This window comes from Mobula birostris, chromosome 4, assembly GCF_030028105.1.
Source record: "Mobula birostris isolate sMobBir1 chromosome 4, sMobBir1.hap1, whole genome shotgun sequence".
NCBI classification, from domain to species: Eukaryota; Metazoa; Chordata; class Chondrichthyes; order Myliobatiformes; family Myliobatidae; genus Mobula; species Mobula birostris.
The window spans coordinates 172,387,684-172,406,924 of NC_092373.1; the positions used below are offsets into that span (position 1 = coordinate 172,387,684).

Here is a 19,241-nt window from a genome sequence, read left to right on the forward strand (position 1 = left end):
GCATTGATCGTGTGGATAGTCAGAGGCTTTTTCCCAGGGCTGAAATGGTTAGCACGAGAGGGCATAGTTTTAAGGTGTTTGGAAGTAGGAGAGGAGATGTCAGGGGTAAGATTTTTTTCGCAGAGAGTGGTGAGTGCGTGGAATGGGCTGCCAGCAGCGGTGGTGGAGACTGAAACAACAGGGTCTTTTAACAGACTCCTGGATAGGTACATGGAGCTTTGAGAAATAGAAGGCTATGGGTAAGACTAGGTAGTTCTAAGGTAAGGACATGTTCGGCACAGCTTTGTGGGCCGAAGGGCCTGTATTGTGCTGTAGGTTTTCTATGTTTCTAACAAAATATTACCAGTTCAAAGTGAGAGGAAAAGCCAGTTAATTGATTCTGCTTGCTTCCCCACAGATGCTGCCTGGCCTACTATGTATTTCCCATATTTTTGTTTTGATTTAATATTAAAGTCAAGAATCCCATCACTTGGAGAAACATTGAAAAGATTATTATTCAGCAAATAGACAACAAGGGAACTGAGACTGAGTGGAATACCAAGGTCCTTGAGCCTTACACCATGGCAACAAACTTCTATCAATGGTTTTTCTGATAGTTTATCATTTCACAGAAGGTGAGATGACTTTGAAAGAGCAGAAGATATAAAAGGATCCTTGAGGAGAGAAGGAAATGCAGTGGGATATACAGGAATGAGTGAAAGGACTGACACAGATGCAATGGACAAAATGACCTTTCTCCGTTGTGCTGTTCCTATCTGACACAATACCATTTAATACAAAGGCACTAAATCTGACCTCAGCGCTTAGAAATTTTAGCTCTTAGGTGAGTTTGCAAAGTGATATGTCCCAAACTTTAGTCTGTTACTCTTGGTGAGATTGATTGGTTTATAAATTTATACATTTACTTTGAACTTTGATTTGATCTAGATCAGTCTGTACTGGGCAATCTTTCTGAAGGTCATCAGCTTGAAACATTATCTCTGTTTATTCATCCACAGATTCTGCCTGATGGGCTGAACACTTCCAGCACTCTAGTTTTTTCTTATCAGTTTCGACTTACCCTTGTGTGATTACAGTATGTCCATCCAAGAGGACAACTGAAAACTTCGTCCAGAAGATAGAAGCTCCCACACTAAGGTAACCTTTCAGTACCACACCAGAGTGTCCACCAACAATTTGAACATACAACCTTCTGCATCAGAAGCACCAAATGAAGGGTGTTAGCTTTAGTTCACAGAAAACAACTGACTAAAGCACGTTCCCTCAATACTAAGATGTGAGAACAAGCCAGAAAGACTACAGTTTCCAGGAAAGCGATCTATTATTTTGCCTGGGTCTAATTCCTTGCCACTGAACTAGTTTACCAGAAGTAATTTTGAAAATCAAAGTGAAATGATGGAGATAGTTAATGGCCCTGCAGTGATACTACTATCCAGCAATTTAATTTTAAATCAAATCCTTTTTATTTGGTCTACCTTTGAGCTAATAGATTAAAGTGTATTGAATGTGATTATGCTGCACACAGTGCATGCTGCCAGGCTAAGTTTCCCGTAAAGGAGCTGAAAGTAAAGCACACCACATTGCCATTTTATTAAATGGTATTTTATCAGGTACACTTCAAATAATTCTCCTTGGATTCAGGCCCAATACTTTACACCCAACCAACACAACTTAATGAAGCAAGATACTCTGGGTATTATTGCAAAGCTGTGTTTTGGACCTTTATGGGGACAAATTGACTGTCAATGCATCTCTTCCAATTTTTCCCATTTGCCTTCTCCATTCTCAGTGGTGGTGCTGTAGAAGTTGTCATCAAAGGAAATGTCACCTGAATGGTACACACTGTACACGGAGTATGGCAGAAGAAATGCCAGACTCTCAATCCAGGGAGAGGCACAAGAGACAGCAGTGTTGAAACCTAGAGCAACACAGAAGATGCTGGAGGAACTCAGTGAGTCAGGCAGCGTCTGCAGAGAGAAATGGACAGTTGACATTTTGAGTCAAGTCATTTCATCTGCATCCAGATGAAGGGTCTCGATCTGAAATATTGATTGTACACTTCCCTCCACAGATACTGCCTGACCTGTTGAGGTACGCCGGCATGTTGTTTGGTGCTCTCAGTCTAAGAGCTTACTTTATTCATTATTGTGTCCATAACTGGGTAACATGCTGATGTTGAATTGCACTCCACACCATTGCTGGGGACCATTTCATTGAATACCTTTGCTTTGTCCATTGCCACAGCCAGGATCTCCAAAGGACAACAATTTCAGTTCCACTTCAGAATCAGGTTTAATGTCATTGGCAAATGTCATGGTATTTTACATACCAAATCTCCTCAAACTCTCTGTCTTCAGAGATGTTGACACCCATTTCTCATTCTCACACCGATATATCTGTCCATGCCCTCCTCTACTGCCATGATGAAGGTAGATGTAGGTTGGAGGAGCCACACCTTCTATTCCAGAGAACCATAGAATACTACAGCACAGAAAGCAGGCCATTCGGCCCTTCTAGTATGTGCTGATACATTTTTCCGCTAGTCCCATTGACCTGCATCCAGTCCATAACCCTCCAGACCTCTCCCATCCATGTACCTATCCAATTTATTGTTAAAACTTAAGAGTGAGCCCGCATTTACCACGTCAGATGGAAGCTCATTTCACACTCCCACCATTCTCTGAGTGGTTCCCCTAATTTTCCCCCTAAACCTTTCCCCTTTTACCCTAAAGCCATGTCCTCTCGTATTTATCTCTCCTAACCTAAGTGGAAAGAGCCTATTCACATTTACTCTGTTTATACCCCTCATAATTTTAGTTTTACCCTTCTTAGTAGTCTTCAACCTTTCAGCATAAATATTGAATTCTCTAACTTCCAGTAACCATGCCTCTCTTCTTCTTCCACCCCTTTGTTCTCCTTCAGTCTGTTGCCCTTCTCTCCACTGCCCTCATGAGCTGCCCCCCTCAGGTTCCCCACTTCCTTCCCTTTATTCCATGGTTTACTATCCTCTCCAATCAAATTGCTTCTTTTTCAACCCTTTCTCTCTTTCAGCTATCACCCATCAGCTTCTCACATGATCTCCTTTCGTCGCTTATCCCCCACTAACCCAGCTTCCCCCTCACCTGGTCTCACCTGTCTCCTTGTGCTCCTGCACCTTCCGACAACACCTTGTTCTATTTTCCACCCGCTTCCCTTCTAGTCCTGATGAAGAGTTTTGGCCCAAGGTGTTGACTGTTCATTTCCCTCCATTGATGCTGCTCGACCTGTTGAGTTCCTTCATCAATCTGGGTGTGTTGCTCAAGATTTCCAGCATCTGCAGAGTCTCTTGTGCCTCATCACGCTACCTATCCTGAAGTTTAGGAGGCTGAGGTGTGATCATATAGGGGTTTATAAAGTCACAAGGGACATAGATAAAGTGAATGGGTAGGGGGATTTAAGGGGAGAGGGGATAGATTTAAAGTGGACCTAAAGGGCAATCTTTTCACACAGAGTGTGGTGTGTCTATGGAATGAGCTGCTAGAGGAAATGATTGAGACAGGTACCATAGTAAAGCTTTGTTTTGCTTCTCTATTAGTTGTTACATGATTATATTAAGCTCTCTCTTCTCCCATCAGGCAGGGGATAAAAATGCCTGAAGCACATATCACTGGCTCAAGGGCAGATTCTATCTCACCATCGTAAGACCAATGAATGGTCCCCTAGTTTTTTAACAAGGACTCTTGACCGCAGAGTCTACTTTGCCATGGCCTTGCACCTTATTGTTTGCAGCACTGCTCTTCCTCTTGAACTGTGATATTTTACTCTACATTCTGTTACTGTTTTCCCACATAATATCTTCATGCACTGCAGTGATGAAATGACCTGTAAGGATGGCAGCAAAACAAAGTTCTTCACTGTAGCTTGGTGCATGTGACAATAATAAACCAACTTATTCATTATAAATGCTTTTCTTTTCATTCATACTCCAGCAAAGAAAGAAAAGTTCAACAAAATAGATTTGCATTTAATTAACTTCATTTTTTTTAGTCCAACTGAGCTACATTGCTGTTACTTACGTATTGTGGGCTGTAATAGGCGGGCCCGAGCGACGTGTCTCTGGAAGGAGGTAGGTGTCTGGACAGAGCACCATTTTCAGCCTCTTCGTAGCCGTAGGATTGGCTTGGTGCAGGAATCGATGGTGCACTAGCAGCAGGGCTCATTACTAACTGCAGTGGAGAGAAGAGAAAACCATCATCTTTATAATGACAGCACACAGCCTTGATTATTGTTCAACTGAAATTAGACAATAGATCCTTATTAATGTGACTTGATCTGAGTTTGCATGTAACCAGCAATGACACTATCAGACTTACCAGTTTATTATGGAAGATAGAGTCATAGTTCCAATTCAAATTAACTATGAACTTCTCTTGCACGATAAAGGTGATCTCTTGCTCAACCTCATCATGGCACCTCTGCTTCTGCTTGGTACTGTGCAAGCACTGCCAGACAGCTGTTATAACGCGCAGTTGGTGTGAACAGCGTGGGAGTTAAATTGTAAAATAAGCTTTTTTGACTAGATTCCCCAAATCGATTTGATTGAGTCTATCTTTAAAAATATTAATGTCAGAAATACTGCGCAGGTCTGGCGGCAGAAGATTCCACTCTCTTGTTGATCTTGGGTAGAGGGAGTACTGGTAGCAAATCTTATTGAATGAAGGAGTTTCCTATATGTGAGGCCCAGTTTGCTGTTGAGTTGAACTGACCCTGTGACGAATTTGGATGTTTGATGGAGTGATGTTGTGAACTTTGAAAATGAAAATTAACCGTAGTTTAATACATCGGTTTTCAAGTGGTTCCTATTGAAGGTTAGAGAGCATGTTGGTGACACTGGATTTCCTGCTGTAATCGTTTAACAGAAAGCGAGCAGCACGGCGTTGGATTGTTTCGATGGACTTCTTATTGTTAGCTTGATGGGGATCCTATATGGCCGCGCAATACTCGAGCTTTGGATGGACGGGTGTCTTGTATGCCATGTCCTTGACGGATTTACTACACGAGTGGAGGTTTCATCTCAGGATACCCAACATTTTATTTGCTTTGGCTGTAATCTGATTGACGTGAGATGCCCAGTTAAGATCCTTGCTAATTTCAACTCCAATGATCTGGGTGGTGGGTGACTGTTTCAAGAATCTGTCCATTCATGTTATATGTCATGTTGATTGTTTAACTTTGTGACTGACATGCATAGCATAACATTTAGTTGAGCTGAAGGACACTTACGCCTTACTGGTCTACCTGCCCTGCACTTTCTCTGCGGCTGTAACTCTACATTCTTCACTTTGTTTTGCTTTCCCTTTGTGCTACTTCCATGTACTTATCAACAGGACTGGAGATGGCCTCGGCCCAAAACGTCAACTTTACTCTTTTCCATAGATGCTGTCTGGCCTGCTGAGTTCCTCCTACATTACCCATGAGGCCTTCCTTAGAAAGGAACTTACTGAAAGGTCAGAGAGTTATGCTTTCCCTCACATTTATTGCACTGCACAGTGTTACAGCATATCCAGGCTTGGATTTTGTGCATGCTGGCAAATCTCCCCATCTACTACATCTGGAGTTCATGCTGCTCTCAGTATCTGTGCTGGGGCTGATTCCTGAGATGAGAGGGTTATCTTGTGAGGAGAGGTGAACAAGACTGGCTCAGTGTTGGGGGTACAAATGTTTAAAAGACTTTAAGACAGATGTATAGTCGGGCAACATATAGAGGTTAACTCACTAATGCTGGCAAATGGGACTAAACCAGGAAGACACCTTGATCGCAGATACAAGAGTTTCTGCTGATGGTGGAAATCTTGAGTAATGCACACAAAAAGTTGAAGGAACTTAGCAGTCAAGCAGCATCCATGGAAGAGAATAAACAGTCAAAGCTTCGGGTCGAGACCCTTCATCCGGACTCGGCCTGAAACTTCATCTGTATATTCCCCTCCTTAGACGCTTCCTGACTTGTTGAGTTCCTTCAGCGTTTTGTGTGCGGCATGGCATGGACAAGTTGAGCCAAAGGACCAGTTTCCATACTGTTTATCTCTGACTCTATGCACTCCAGAGAATGAGGGATGATCTGATTAAAACATACAAAATTCTTACGGTGGTTCGCAGGGTAAATTCAGGGTTGAGGCTTCCACTGGATGATATTGGGGGGGCGGGAGGCATCATAGGCTCAAGAAATAAGAGGTCAGCCATAAGAAGAAATACTACAGAGAGAGACCAGTAAATCTTCAAAATTATTTATCCAAGTTGGCTTTTGGGGGCTCATCTGATAAGATTATACAAAACAGAGATGTTAACAGAAAATCAGAAGCACTTCGAACAAGTTTGCTCCAGAGAAGTCTAAAGATATGTGTTGAGCTACTCGGTGTGGGTGTAAACTCAAAACTGGTCCTAAAAGGGGATTGATTTGTTGATAGTAGGATACAATATTAGAGCAGAGGTTAAAGATCAGCCATCATCTTTATAAATGAACTTGATTCTGACTTCGATTACAACAGAGGGTTGTAATTTAGTCAGCTCCATCTTGGGTACTAGCCTACAAAATACCCAGGACACCTTCGAAGAACAGTGTCTCAGAAAGGCAGTGTCCATTATTAAGCACTCCTAGCACCCAGGACACGCCCTTTTCTCACTGTTACCATCAGGTAGGAGGTTCAGAAACCTGAAGGCACACACTCAGTGATTCAGGAACAGCTTCTTCCCCCCTGCCATCCGATTCCTAAATGAACATTGAACCCGTGAACACTACCTCACTTTTTCAATATATATTATTTCTGATGTTGCACGATTTTTAATCTATTCAATATACATATACTGTAACTGATCTACTTATTTTTTTTCTCTTCTATATTATGCATTGCATTGAACTGCTGCTGCTAAGTTTAAAAATTTCACAGCACATGCCGGTGATAATAAACCTGATTCTGATTCCGATTTTATTGAATGATTTATCAGAAACAAGGGCCCAAGTGGCTTATTCATGTTCTATTTGTTATCCCTTTAATTTCACTCAATTTTTTTCCTTACTGGTAATTTCTGGAGACATGCTTTAAACAGACCGTGTGTCTAAGCAGACTCTGTTGATGAAACAGACTGCTGTAAAATAGATTCAGCAATAAAATAAGTTCTGCAGTAAAACAGATCCTGCGGTTAAATAGACTCTGCAGTAAAACAGATGCTGCTATAAAGTGGACCCAGCTGTTTAGTGGATAAATAAACGCTTGAATAAGTACAATGTTTTCAGTTGTAAATCCTGCCACAAAGCCCTCCCTTGCTTCCAACCCACTGGTAACACAGTGGGATCAAAAGTTAGTTACTTTCATAGAACCACCAAGGAGATATTGAGGCTGCTATGCTGTAGAAACGTTGTCAATATCCTTTATACGCTGCCATATGTCTGATGGAGTGGGTTCATGTTCTAGAGCTACAAAAGCTTTTGAAAGGAAGAGATTAGAGCTCACCGCCGTGCAGTGTAGCTTGGGTGCTTTGTTCATTTTCTCAGCAAGGTTCATTGGGTACACATCGTAGGAACCAGGTCCTGGTAAGTCTGCTCCAGCTTCTTTGAAACGGGCCTCCCTGTTCTTCATGCTCTGCCCTCCTTTGATGTGCTCCTGAAATTCAAAACATGGATAATTGCAACACTGTGTCAGGTTTAACACAGACAAACAAGATCAGGTGCTGCAGAGTGCGTCCTTTGGCTACTACGTGGTCTACTTAACTAGACTTCAGGATGTTACTCAAGAACAAAAGTACAGTAGGATCCTATTCAATCTTTTGGAACATCCCTGCCTTTCAGTCAGATCAAGGACAATGTTACCTCCACAGATGCTGCCTGATCTGCTGAGTGTTTCCAGCATTTTCGCTTTACCTCTATGAATTTGGTTCATTATTCCTTAATGCTCACGCCTATTAAACAGTCTTGACGAAGGGTCTCGGCCCGAGGCATGGACTGTTCATTTCCATGGATGCTACCTGACCTGCTGATTTCCTCCAGCATTTTGTGTGCTTTGCCTATTAAACATTTACCAGTCTTAGTTTTGAAACTTTCACTGGATAGCCAACTTCCAATATGGGGAAAGAATTTTTAATTTCTTCCATCCTTTTTGTGAAGAAAATCAATTCTAATAGTTTGCATTGGAGTATCTCCACAAATGAAATAGTTTCTCTCTATCTTCCAGATCCCGCTAAACACCTCACTGAATCCTCTATACTCAAAAGACATCAAGCGTAATCTATACAATATGTCCTTATGCTCTTGGTCTAGTGCTAGTGTCTCCAACATTCCTGTTGTAATATTGAGCAGTGGAAAGGCTTATAAGGACAACCTTCCCAGTACATTGAAGCACAGGAGGATTGAGTTTTGTCTCCACTACGCAAAATGCTATAGAGCCTAGATCACCAGGTTGACAGGTAGATTTTCCCAAAGAGCATTGGTGATCGCCTACTTACTCTAAGAAACTCAGGTGGAGAGACCTATGCAAAACCTACCCATATTTCCACTTAATACACTAGTTTAGACCCTAATTCAGTACCGGGTGCAAACAATGCACACAACCAATCTTAAATCCTGCCTCTCAAAATTTATTCCTTACTTTTCATTAACTTAATGCACATCACTGTTGTGCTAGCAGGTTTTATCAAGTGTACATCCACCAAGGTAACAAAGACAAAACAAAAGTCTTTCAAAACTCTTCACCATTAAAATCCAAACAGGATTAACCAGCAAAAAGGAGATGAGATAAGAAATGTTCAATAGCCCATAGCCAATTATGATCTGGAACACAGAGTCTTTGGAAAAGGGAAGTGTGAGATGAGGTAGTAATTCTTTCAAAGACCAGCACAGTCATGCAGGGCCAAAAAGACACTAGGTGCACTCCATACTTCTAATGGCTCCAAAGAGAGAGACCTGAGTTGCTTTTATGCTCTGAATGGCAACAGGTTGCATCAATATCTGGAGCTGTAACTGTGATAGCTCAATACCAGGTTACAAACCAAAGTCAAAGCTGGGCTTCTTGTCATATGTATGTGTACATGCATATACAAATGTGATGAAAAACTTACTTGCAGCAGTATCACGGGCACATGGCATCATATAAGCAGCATTCACAAGAAAAAGACATAAAGCAAGTTTGAATTATACAGCACAAAATTTTTGCAAGAAAGACCACAATTAGAACTAAAAAAAGATCCATTTTAGTGCAAAGTGATCAAAATGGTCATCACGTTATCAAACTGTAGTGATTAGAGTTTTGATAGTTACTTCAAAAACAAATGGTTGAAGGGAAGTAGCTGGTTTTGAACCTGGTGGTTTGGGACTTCAGACTTCTGTACTTCCTGCTCAATAGGGGTGGGGAGGAGGGGGAGATCGATCCCCTTTCGGAGCAAGTGCTCTGCCTGACCCAACACTGCATGATATTTTATATGCTAAGGATCAAAGGACAATTCAGGCTAAGGTCACAGGACAATTCCATTTTTGCAATGCTTCCTTTGAATTATATGTAACAGTTTCAAATGCCTGGATTTTTCCCACCATCGCACCTCCCTCTTCACACCTATATTACAGACACCCAAATACACACAAGTAACAAATTTGATTCAGTATTGTCTGTTCTTCCAATTAACTTGGTTGACGGCTCTTTGGAACCCATTGATCAGAGCTGCATTTTAGACTTAATCCAGAGTTCATATTCGAATCTGAATGCTGGTGGCTGAAGTCAGTTAAACTTTATTGCTATATGTGCTAACCCAAAAAAATCACTAACACATGTTCACCATCCTTCCCCTTCCTGAAGTCAATAATCAGCACTTTAGTTTTTCCTGACATTGAGCAAAGGCAGTTTTTTTCAGCAACACTCAAACAGGTGTCCACCAATCCAATGCCTCAAAAGATCATTGCAAAATTTCCAATTCAAGTCCCACCAAGACAGATGACAAATTTAAATACAATTAAATTCTGGAGAAGTTAGAACTTAAGATACCCCATAAAGCTATTGAATAAGCTGCCTCGCTAAGTGGTCTTTAGAGAAGAAAATTTGCTCTCCTTACACATCTTGGTCAATAAGTGACTCCAGGCACTCAGCCATGTGATTAATTCTTAACTGGCCCCCCGCTCTAAAGTGGCCCATCAAGGATTAGCAGAATGGCTGACAGGTAGGAGGTAGCAAGTGTGACCAAAAGGGGCCATTTCTGGTTGGCTGCCGATAACTACTGGTATTCCTCAGCGGTCAGTATTGGGACCACTGCTTTTCGCATGTTTGTCAATGATTTAGATAATGGATAGCTTTGTTTGCAGAGGATACAAAGATAGGTGGAGGGGTAGGTAGAGCTGAGGAAGCAATGCAATTGCAGCAGGACATACAAATTGGAAGAATGGGCAAAAAGTGACAGATGGAACACAGTGTTGGGAAATGTACGATGATGCATTTTGGTAAAAGAAACAATAGTGCAGATATTCTCAATGGGGAGAAGGTTCAGACTTCAGAGGTGCAGAGGGATTTAGGAGTCCTTGTGTAAGACTCAGAAGGTTAATTTACAGGTTGTGTCTGTGGTAAAGAAGGCAAATGCAAAGTTGGCATTTATTTCAAGGGAAATAGAATATAAAAGCAAGGAGATAATGCTGAGCCTTTATAAGACACTAATCAGACCGCACTTGGGGTATTGTCAACAGTTATGGGCTCCATATCTCAGAAAGTACGTGTTGGTCATTGAAAAGAGTCCAGAGGAGGTTCCAAGGATGATTCCGGGAATGAAGGGGTTAACATATTTAGAGCGTTTGGCAGCTTTGGGCCTGTAGTCACTAGAATTTAGAAGAATGCGGCGGGATCTCATTGAAACTACCGAACGTTGAAAGGACTAGATAGGGTGGATGTGGAGAGGATGTTCCCTATGGTGGAGGTATCCAGAACTAGAGGGCACAACCTCAAAACTGAGGAGTGGCCCTTTAGAACAGCAGTAAGGAAAGTTTTTTTTTTAGCCAGGGAGTAGCAAATCTGTGGAATGCTCTGCCACAGACTGTGATGGAGGCTAAGTCCGTGCGTATATTTAAGGTGGAAGTTAATCGTTTCCTGATCACACAGGGCATCAAAGGATATGATGAGAAGGCAGCTGTATGGGGTTGAGTGGGATCCAGGATCAGCCATGAAGGATTGGCAGAGTAGACTCGATGGGCTGAATGGCCTAATTCTACTCTGTCTTATGGTTTTATGGTCTAACAATCTAAGGTACTGAAATTTAGGGAGGGGCAAAAGATGCTACCAGACACACAAACCTCTAATAAATTATGTAGCCCAAACGAGACAAGTGCCTTCAAGTGGGCAATGATCCTGTTGAAAATGTCATCTCCTGACCTCTAAAAAGTCTTCAGCTGTTATCTATAAAAGAGTTGTGGTAGAGGCACAGCTTTGCTGGAATGTCAATTTTCTTTACATCATTAATTTGACAAACAGTATGAAAATAACAATTAATCAGCAGATTATTTCCTGGAGACTTTGCAAGAAAGTTATTTTCTAATAATAAACCACTTAATGTGCAAGAAATTTGTTAATGATCGTAAAGAATATATGATTGATTTTAATGCTTTAAAATTGTGATGACTAAAATTTATGTAACCTGTATTGCCACTAATGGATCTCAAGCTACAAAGTGGAAGCATAATACTATATATTTGATTTAATTCACCTATATACCAAAAGTAAAATGCATATAAATTGCTAAATGGCACCATTACAATGTAATTTTTGGTAAGAACAGTTATTTGTTTTATGTTTCTCATACAAGGAATATAGAGCTTTGGAAAAATCCATTATGTATAAATCCTGCAGAAAAACCTGGAGAGGTTTTGTGTGCATCTTTACAAAATTGGATGAGCCAGTTCTTGTTGGAATTGTAAATCTATTCTGCGCAGTTGAAAATAGCCATGGTATAATGGCTCTAATCAGGAAATTGTAAAAGATTGGCTTATTTTTTTTAAAGAGCCACAAAAGATGAAACAACCTCCATGCTGATCCACTCTACAACTCATGTTCTCAGAATTATTTATTTACTTATTTATTTTTCATTTGAACAGCTTGTCTTCTTTGTACATTAGTTTGTTAGTCTTGGTGTGCAGCTTTTCACTGATTCACCTGCAAGAAGGCGAATCTCAGGGTTGTATTGGTGACGTAAACATACTTTGATAGCAAATTTACTTTAAATTGAAACGTTGAGGAACAACATCTTCTATCTGGGCACACCGCAGCCTTGTCAAATCCAGCAATTTCAGATAACTTGCTTTGCCTGTTCGTATCAGAATTAGCCAATTCTATTTAAGGTTATCTATCTGCAGTATGATCTCAGTTTCTCCCTCCCCTGACACTGCCTGTTCTGCTCAGCATTTCCAGCATCCTTCTTTTGGTTTTAGGTTTCAGCAACTTCGTAAGCCTGCAATTTAGAGCATGTAAAAGTCTTGATGTTTGGTTTCTCTCTATCTAGAGCATAGAACAGAATTCTTCTGATCTTAATGCCAAATTATAACGTATGTCCTCTTCCTGTGTATCATCAATATTCTGTCACAATCATGTGTCTGTCTAAAAAGCCACATTAAAATCCTTACCACTTCATCTACTTGTGTGGCTATTTTCAGTGAACTATGCACTTGAACCCCAAGGTCCATCTCATTTCAATCTCATTGGTCTTCCCAAAGTGCAACACCTCACACTTGTCCAGATTAAACTCCATTTGCACTTCTCCAGCTATATATATATATATATGATCTATATCCCATTGTTTTCTTTGACAGTCCTTTATATTGCCCTCAACACCACCAATCTTGGTGTCATCTGCAGCTTACTAATCCATCCAACTATATTTCCACCCAAGTCATTGATATATATCAGAAAAAACAGAGCTCCCAGCACCAAAGCTTGCAGAACACCACCAGTCATGGACCTCCAGCCAGAAAAACAGCCTTCTACCCCGACTCTGTCTTTTACCAGCGAGCCAGTTCCAAATCCAAACTTACAATTCACCCTGGATCCCAGGCATCCTCATTTCCTGAACCAACCTACCAGATCAGTCATCCATAAGCACAAAGGACACTTGAGCAGGACTGGTCTTGTCATATCAGCGATATTCCATTTACCCTATCCTTCACCTCTTTCTCTGCAACTTAAAACTAACAAGTTTTCTTATTTTTACAGCTCTGACATGGGGTTTTCTGAAACATTAACTCTACTTCTTTGTCTATAAAAATGCCTGAGCATTTTTCTGTTTTGCTTCAATTTCTCTTTACAATGCTCCTGACTTAGACACAACACAGACAAGGAATTATTTAGGACATAGAATATGGATCAATTCAGCATGATGTTGTGTCGATCTTGACACCATTTTATACTAAATATCCTCTTATTGTGTGTCATGCATTGCCCTCCATTACTTTTATATTCATGTATTGGTAAAGGCAGTTACTTGGTAAAGGCAATTACTAAAAGCTAATTACACTGAAGTTAATGACACTGAAGAAACATTTCAGAAGTATCTAGAGGAGTACTTGAATTGTCAAACCATTGAAGGCTCTGGACCAAGAAATGGTCAATAGGATTATTGTGGACTGATATTTAACTGTAGGCATGGATACTGTGCAGTGAAGGACCAGCTGTATATGTGACTTTATGACACAATGAGGACCTTACAATCACACACACAAGTCAGCTTAGAATGGCATCCTGATTGATATCCATAGGATTAAATAAGCTGACATTTGGTGACAACCTAACTGCTTTTAAGGTCACTTACGAATGCTGGTTCACCACTTGTTGGGGCTTATTTAATTCAATCATGACATGATAAGTTGGGCTTTGAACTGATGACTGTTGTAGAAGAATTACCTGTATAATATATGATGTAGAAAACCTGTAACTTAATTCTAATGAAATAAAAATGTTATAAAAACACATTAAGATAGCAAAAGCTTTGGACTCTTCCATGTAAAACACTCACCTGTAAACAAGCAATGAAAATCTATCTATGCAATTTATAATTTTCTGCATATACTTCTATATTTTTTCCATCGGTGATTTGCTTCAGAGAGATTTTCAACATTAATAATCTGTGTGAATAGCATTATCGTATTGTTAAAATGCAATAAACCTTCAAAAATTTGTTAGGCAGCAGCTGGGATCAAAAGTCAGTGTTTCAGCATTGTATCAATCTATTGAGTTTAATGATCAGCTACCTACAATGACATGTACTCGGGAATTCTAACCAACATGCACAAAGAGGTCATATGCCTACAGTAGCTATACCAGAAGTTGCTCCGCAATTACTTGGAAATATTTGCTGAATTTATAAGGCTGTCTTATCTCTTTTATACAGAACTGGCAGGGACTTCATCCTACCTGAACAGGATTAACGTCATAGTGCTGTGGACCTGGAGCCAGAAGAGCTCCCGGTGTAATGAGCACAGATTCACGGCTTGTCAAAGACAGAAAGGGAGCATATCCATCTGTAATGAAAGAAAACTAACTTAGAGATTCTTTTTTTTACCCTGCTAACATGCTATTTCACAATCTATGTCTTACAAAATATTGTGAACATTCCTTCTTAAACATTCCTTCTGGAAAAGCTTCAAAGAAATATTGTTCATAAGTCAAATTTATTGCCAGGTTTAGGTGGCCATCAAAAGAAAGACAGTGGTGGGAGGCTTCCAGGTAAATTATCAGATTGCATGCCAACTTTGAAGGATAAATTAGAAGATTCAACACTCCTGTGGAAAGCTGTTATTGACAGATTCTAGATGCAAAATCATCACATTTGTGTGGATACTGCCAATGTTGTAACTTGGAGCGAGAAACAACATGCTGGTGGAACGCGGCGGGTCAGGCAGCATCTGTGGAGGCAGAGAGATGGTTGATATTTTGGGTTGAGGCCCTGCATCAGGAACAGAAATGCTGACTATCCCTCTTCTTCCACAAATGTTGCCTGACCTGTGCTCAGTTTCTCCAGCAGTTTATATTTCTGTTTGCATTCGTGTGGCTCTAAATCCCACTCCACAGCAACCAAGACTGAGACTTTTAGCTGCACCACTGGAGGTGTCATCATCCACATGAGATACTAATCAAGGAAAAGCTACCTTCGCAAAAGATTTCATAAAGCTGCTTCAAGGAAAGAGGAATGATCCTTCATGTTACGGCAAATGCCCTTAATCAACCTACATTAATAATTATCTAAATGTTGCTTGGGGGAACCTTGTGGCCGTTTTCTTTGATGCTATAACAGAGGCTAAGAAAAGTTTTGTTCAGCTACATTTGGAATATTGTGTGCAGTTCTAGTCCCAACATTACAAGAAGAATTTAAGAGGTTTAAATCATAGACACAAGAGGTACTTGCAGATGCTGGAAATCTAGAGCAACACACAATGTGCTGGAGGAGCCCAGAAGCTCAGGCAGCATCCAAGGATGGAACAAACAGCCCACACTTCGGGCCGAAACCCCTCATCAGGAGACCTGAAGAAGGGTCTCAGCTCGAAGTGTCGACTGTTTGTTCCCATCCACAGATGCTGCCTGACCTGCTGGGTTCCTCCAACACATTGCGTGTGTGTTGCAAAAGATATTTACTTTGACGTTGTCTGGATTAGACAGTAACAGCAACGAAGGGAAGCTGAACAAAACTTGGATTGTTTTCTCTGGAGCATTAGAGGCTGAGGGGCAACCTGATGGAAGTTTACAAAATTACAAGAGGCGTAGAGAGAGAACAGCTTTTTCTCCCCCAAGGTAGATATATAACATAGGTTTAAGGTGAGATGGGAAACATTTGAAGGAGATGAGCAGGGCAAGATTTTTTCTATTAAACACACAGAATAGCAAGTGCCTGGAAAGCACTGCCAGGGGAAGCAGGTACAATAATGGCATTTAAGTGGCTTTTAGATAGATACATGAATATGCAGGGAATGAGGAGATATGGCTCATTGCAGGCAATGACTCCCTTCTCATTTTGTGTATTAGGCTTTTCTAGTTTGAAATCAAATGCTTCAATTTATTTTCCCTAACTGCTTGTGACACACAGTTAGTTACTCATTATTTAATTAAGTAAATAATGGATATTTCCCTATTGGATATATCATATGACACCTAGTTTCACAAACACGTGGAAACAACTTCAGAATCAGAATCAGTTTTATTAACATTGAAACATGCTGTGAAATGTATTGTTGTGTGGGAACAGTACAGTGCAAGACATAAAACTTATCATAATTTACAAATATAAACAGTGCAAAGGAGGAATGATGTGGCAGTATTTATGAAACATTCAGAAATCTGATGGCAGAGGAGAAGAAGTTGTTGCTGAGTCCTGAGTCTGAGTCTTTAGGCTCCTGTATCACCTCTCAATGGTGGGCTACTTGTGCCCATGATGCAGCTGGCTGTCTACAACCCTCAGCAATCACTTTCAATCCAGTGCATTAGAGCCTCTATATCAGGAGATGAATGAACCAGTTAGAATGCTCTCCACCATACACCTGTAGAAATTTGCAGGAGTCTTTGCTTTCGTACCAAATCTCCTCAAACTCCTAATCAAGTAGAACCACCGTCATGCCTGCTTTGTAATTGCATCAATGGTGGACCCAAGTTAGATCCTCTCAGATGTTGACAGCCAAGAACCTGAAGCTGCTCATCCTTTCTATCACTTGCTGGCTCCTCAATGACTGGTGTGTGTTCTCCCGAATTCCCCTTCCTGAGGTCCACAATCAATTCTATCAAACATTTTCATAACCTTCCTACGTTCTGGGATAATTCCTTCTTGAATAGAATCAACAAATTGTAACAGCATGGGAGGAAGCCATTCTACCTGTTATGTCTGCACCAGCTCTTTGTAGATCAGTCCCATTCCATACTCACTCTATAACACAAGAGATTATTTTCCCTCAAATGCTTTTCAAAATCCCTTTTCAAACTCCGGAATGGCTATTTTTACCATCCTTTCAGACAGTGACACAGTTCTCTACATGAAGAACTTTTCTTCCCATTCTCCATGTATCTTCTTCCCAGCTCGCGAATCTCGGTTGCCTGATCCTTGAATCATCTATTATTGAGACAATAGACAAGATGTCACGGTCTTACTCGGGAACAAGTGATATACACCACAACAACAATCTGCAAGCCCTGATGCTGGACCTCAACCCAAAGCGTTGAAGCTGCTTTCTCCCCGCCAATGAAGCTTACACTGCTGAGCCCCTCCAGCAGATTGACTGTTGCTCCAGATTCAAGTAGTCTCCTGTGTTTCCATTTGATGAACAGAGGGATCTAGGGATTCAGATTCTCTTAAAATGGCAACACAGGTGGATAGGGCAGTGAAGAAGATGTGGCATGCCTGCTTTCACAGCTTGGGGCACAAAATATAAGAATTCTTGATATTTTATTGCAACTTCACAAAACACTGGTAAGGCTGAACTTGGAGGACTGAGCACAGGTATAATTGCCTAGAACTTGATCTCTGGTCTGTATGCCAATTACCTTGGAATTCAAAAACAGTGCTTAACACACCGTTGACATTGCAGCACAGTACAGACTGAGGTGACTTTCAGGGTAGAACCTGCTCTGGAAAGACTGAACTACCCAGTTTATCCAGCAGGTGGCGGGCTAGCTTAGATTCGGTCATCAGTCATTCACTCAGCATTTTAATTCTGTGTAAGTCTGCCGGCTTTCAGTGCGACCTCTTCACAACAGGAAGGTCATTCCAATGGTTATAACAGTTTCCCCAGAAATGTGTGATGTCATGGAAAAATCAGACCATTACAGAAGGGGAAGCATGGTAGTGCGGCAGGTAGTGGAGCTACGGCACAGTTCCACTTTCCCAGGTCCAACCCGACCTCCAGTGCTGTCTGCATGACACTTCCCCATTTTCTCTGCGCTCCAGTTTCCATAAGACAATAAAACGTAGGAGCAGAATTAGCCCATCGAGTCTGCCACACTATTCCATCATGGCAAACATGCTGATGAATTAATTGACTAAGAAGGGTAAGTGGCAGGGGAAAGAATCTGGGGGAAAGAAATGGGAGTTTATGTGCACATGAGAGAGAATAGGTACCAGAAAATATGTGGGAACAGGGGTACTCAATGGGCTGAAGATCAGGTTAGATTAGATTATGAGGACACTCAGTCCTCGTTCATTGTCATTTAGAAATGCATGCATTAAAAAATGATACGATGTTCCTTTGGAATGATATCACAAGAAAACACAGGGCAAACCAAGACTAAAACTAACAAAACCACATAATTATAACATATAATTACAACAGTGCAAAGCAATACCATAACTTGACAAAGAGCAGACCATGGGCACGGTAAAAAAAGTCTCAAAGTCCTGATAGACTCATCATCTCACACAGGCGGCAGAAGGGAGGAACTCTCCCCGCCATGAACCTCCAAGCGCAGCCAACTTGCTGATGCAGCACCATTGGAAGCACCCGACCGCAGCGGACTCTAAGTCCGTCCAAAAACTTCAAGGCTCCGACCAGCCCCTCCGAGCACCATCCTCTGCCGAGCGCTTCGACCCCGCCCCAGCCACCGAGCAACAAGCAAAGCCGAGGACTCGGGGTCTTCCCCTCCGGAGATTCTGGACCACACAGTCGCAGCAGCAGCGAAGCAGGCATTTCAGAAGTTTCACCAAATGTTCCTCCGTGCTCTCATGTCTGTCTCCATTAAATCAGGATTGTGCACGGCATCCTACTTGACAAATAACAGACATCACCACCAGAGTGGCTGCTGGGAGCTATATGAGACAAGGGAAGTTAATTGAATTTTATTAACTCATGAATTGAGAAATGACAGTGGGTCTTAATCCATAATGCTGAATGAATATCTGGGGTTGGAATCATAAACGTGTACAAAACGTAGTAGCAGAGAAGGTGTGAGACTTAATAGAGAGCACATTGACAGTGGGATTAGAATTGGAATGTTCTAGCAAAAAAATGGAATGCTCTAGCAAGCTCAAGGCTCAAATTGTCTCATTCAGGGATTTTCTTTGCCTCACTACTTGCAGCCCTCCCTTCAGCTGCCAAGGCCCTCATTTCTGGAATTCCTACTATAATCCTCTCCCCTTCTCCCCTCCCATAACACTGCAGGATCAAATGTCTTGTTCAAATTTGTTGGTAAGTAGCTCCTGTGTCAATACAACATTGTTGTCAGGAAGAGGAAACTCAGAAGTGATCCTTGACAGGTTTCTTACACAGGAAACAATAGCAG

At 41.3% G+C, this 19,241-nt stretch overlaps 1 protein-coding gene across 4 annotated transcripts in view; it reads right to left on the bottom strand.

Annotated features, from left to right (window-relative positions):
• Window positions 1–19,241, bottom strand: part of stpg2 (sperm-tail PG-rich repeat containing 2) — a 500,779-nt gene that overhangs the window by 471,345 nt on the left and 10,193 nt on the right. For all 4 annotated transcript variants that reach the window (XM_072254779.1, XM_072254775.1, XM_072254776.1 and 1 more), the window contains exons 2-4: window positions 14,400–14,506; window positions 7,488–7,637; window positions 4,056–4,205 (exon numbers count right to left, since the gene is read on the bottom strand). In XM_072254779.1, coding sequence (XP_072110880.1) covers window positions 4,056–4,205; window positions 7,488–7,637; window positions 14,400–14,506 — 407 coding nt within the window. The remainder of the gene's footprint in view (window positions 1–4,055; window positions 4,206–7,487; window positions 7,638–14,399; window positions 14,507–19,241) is intronic.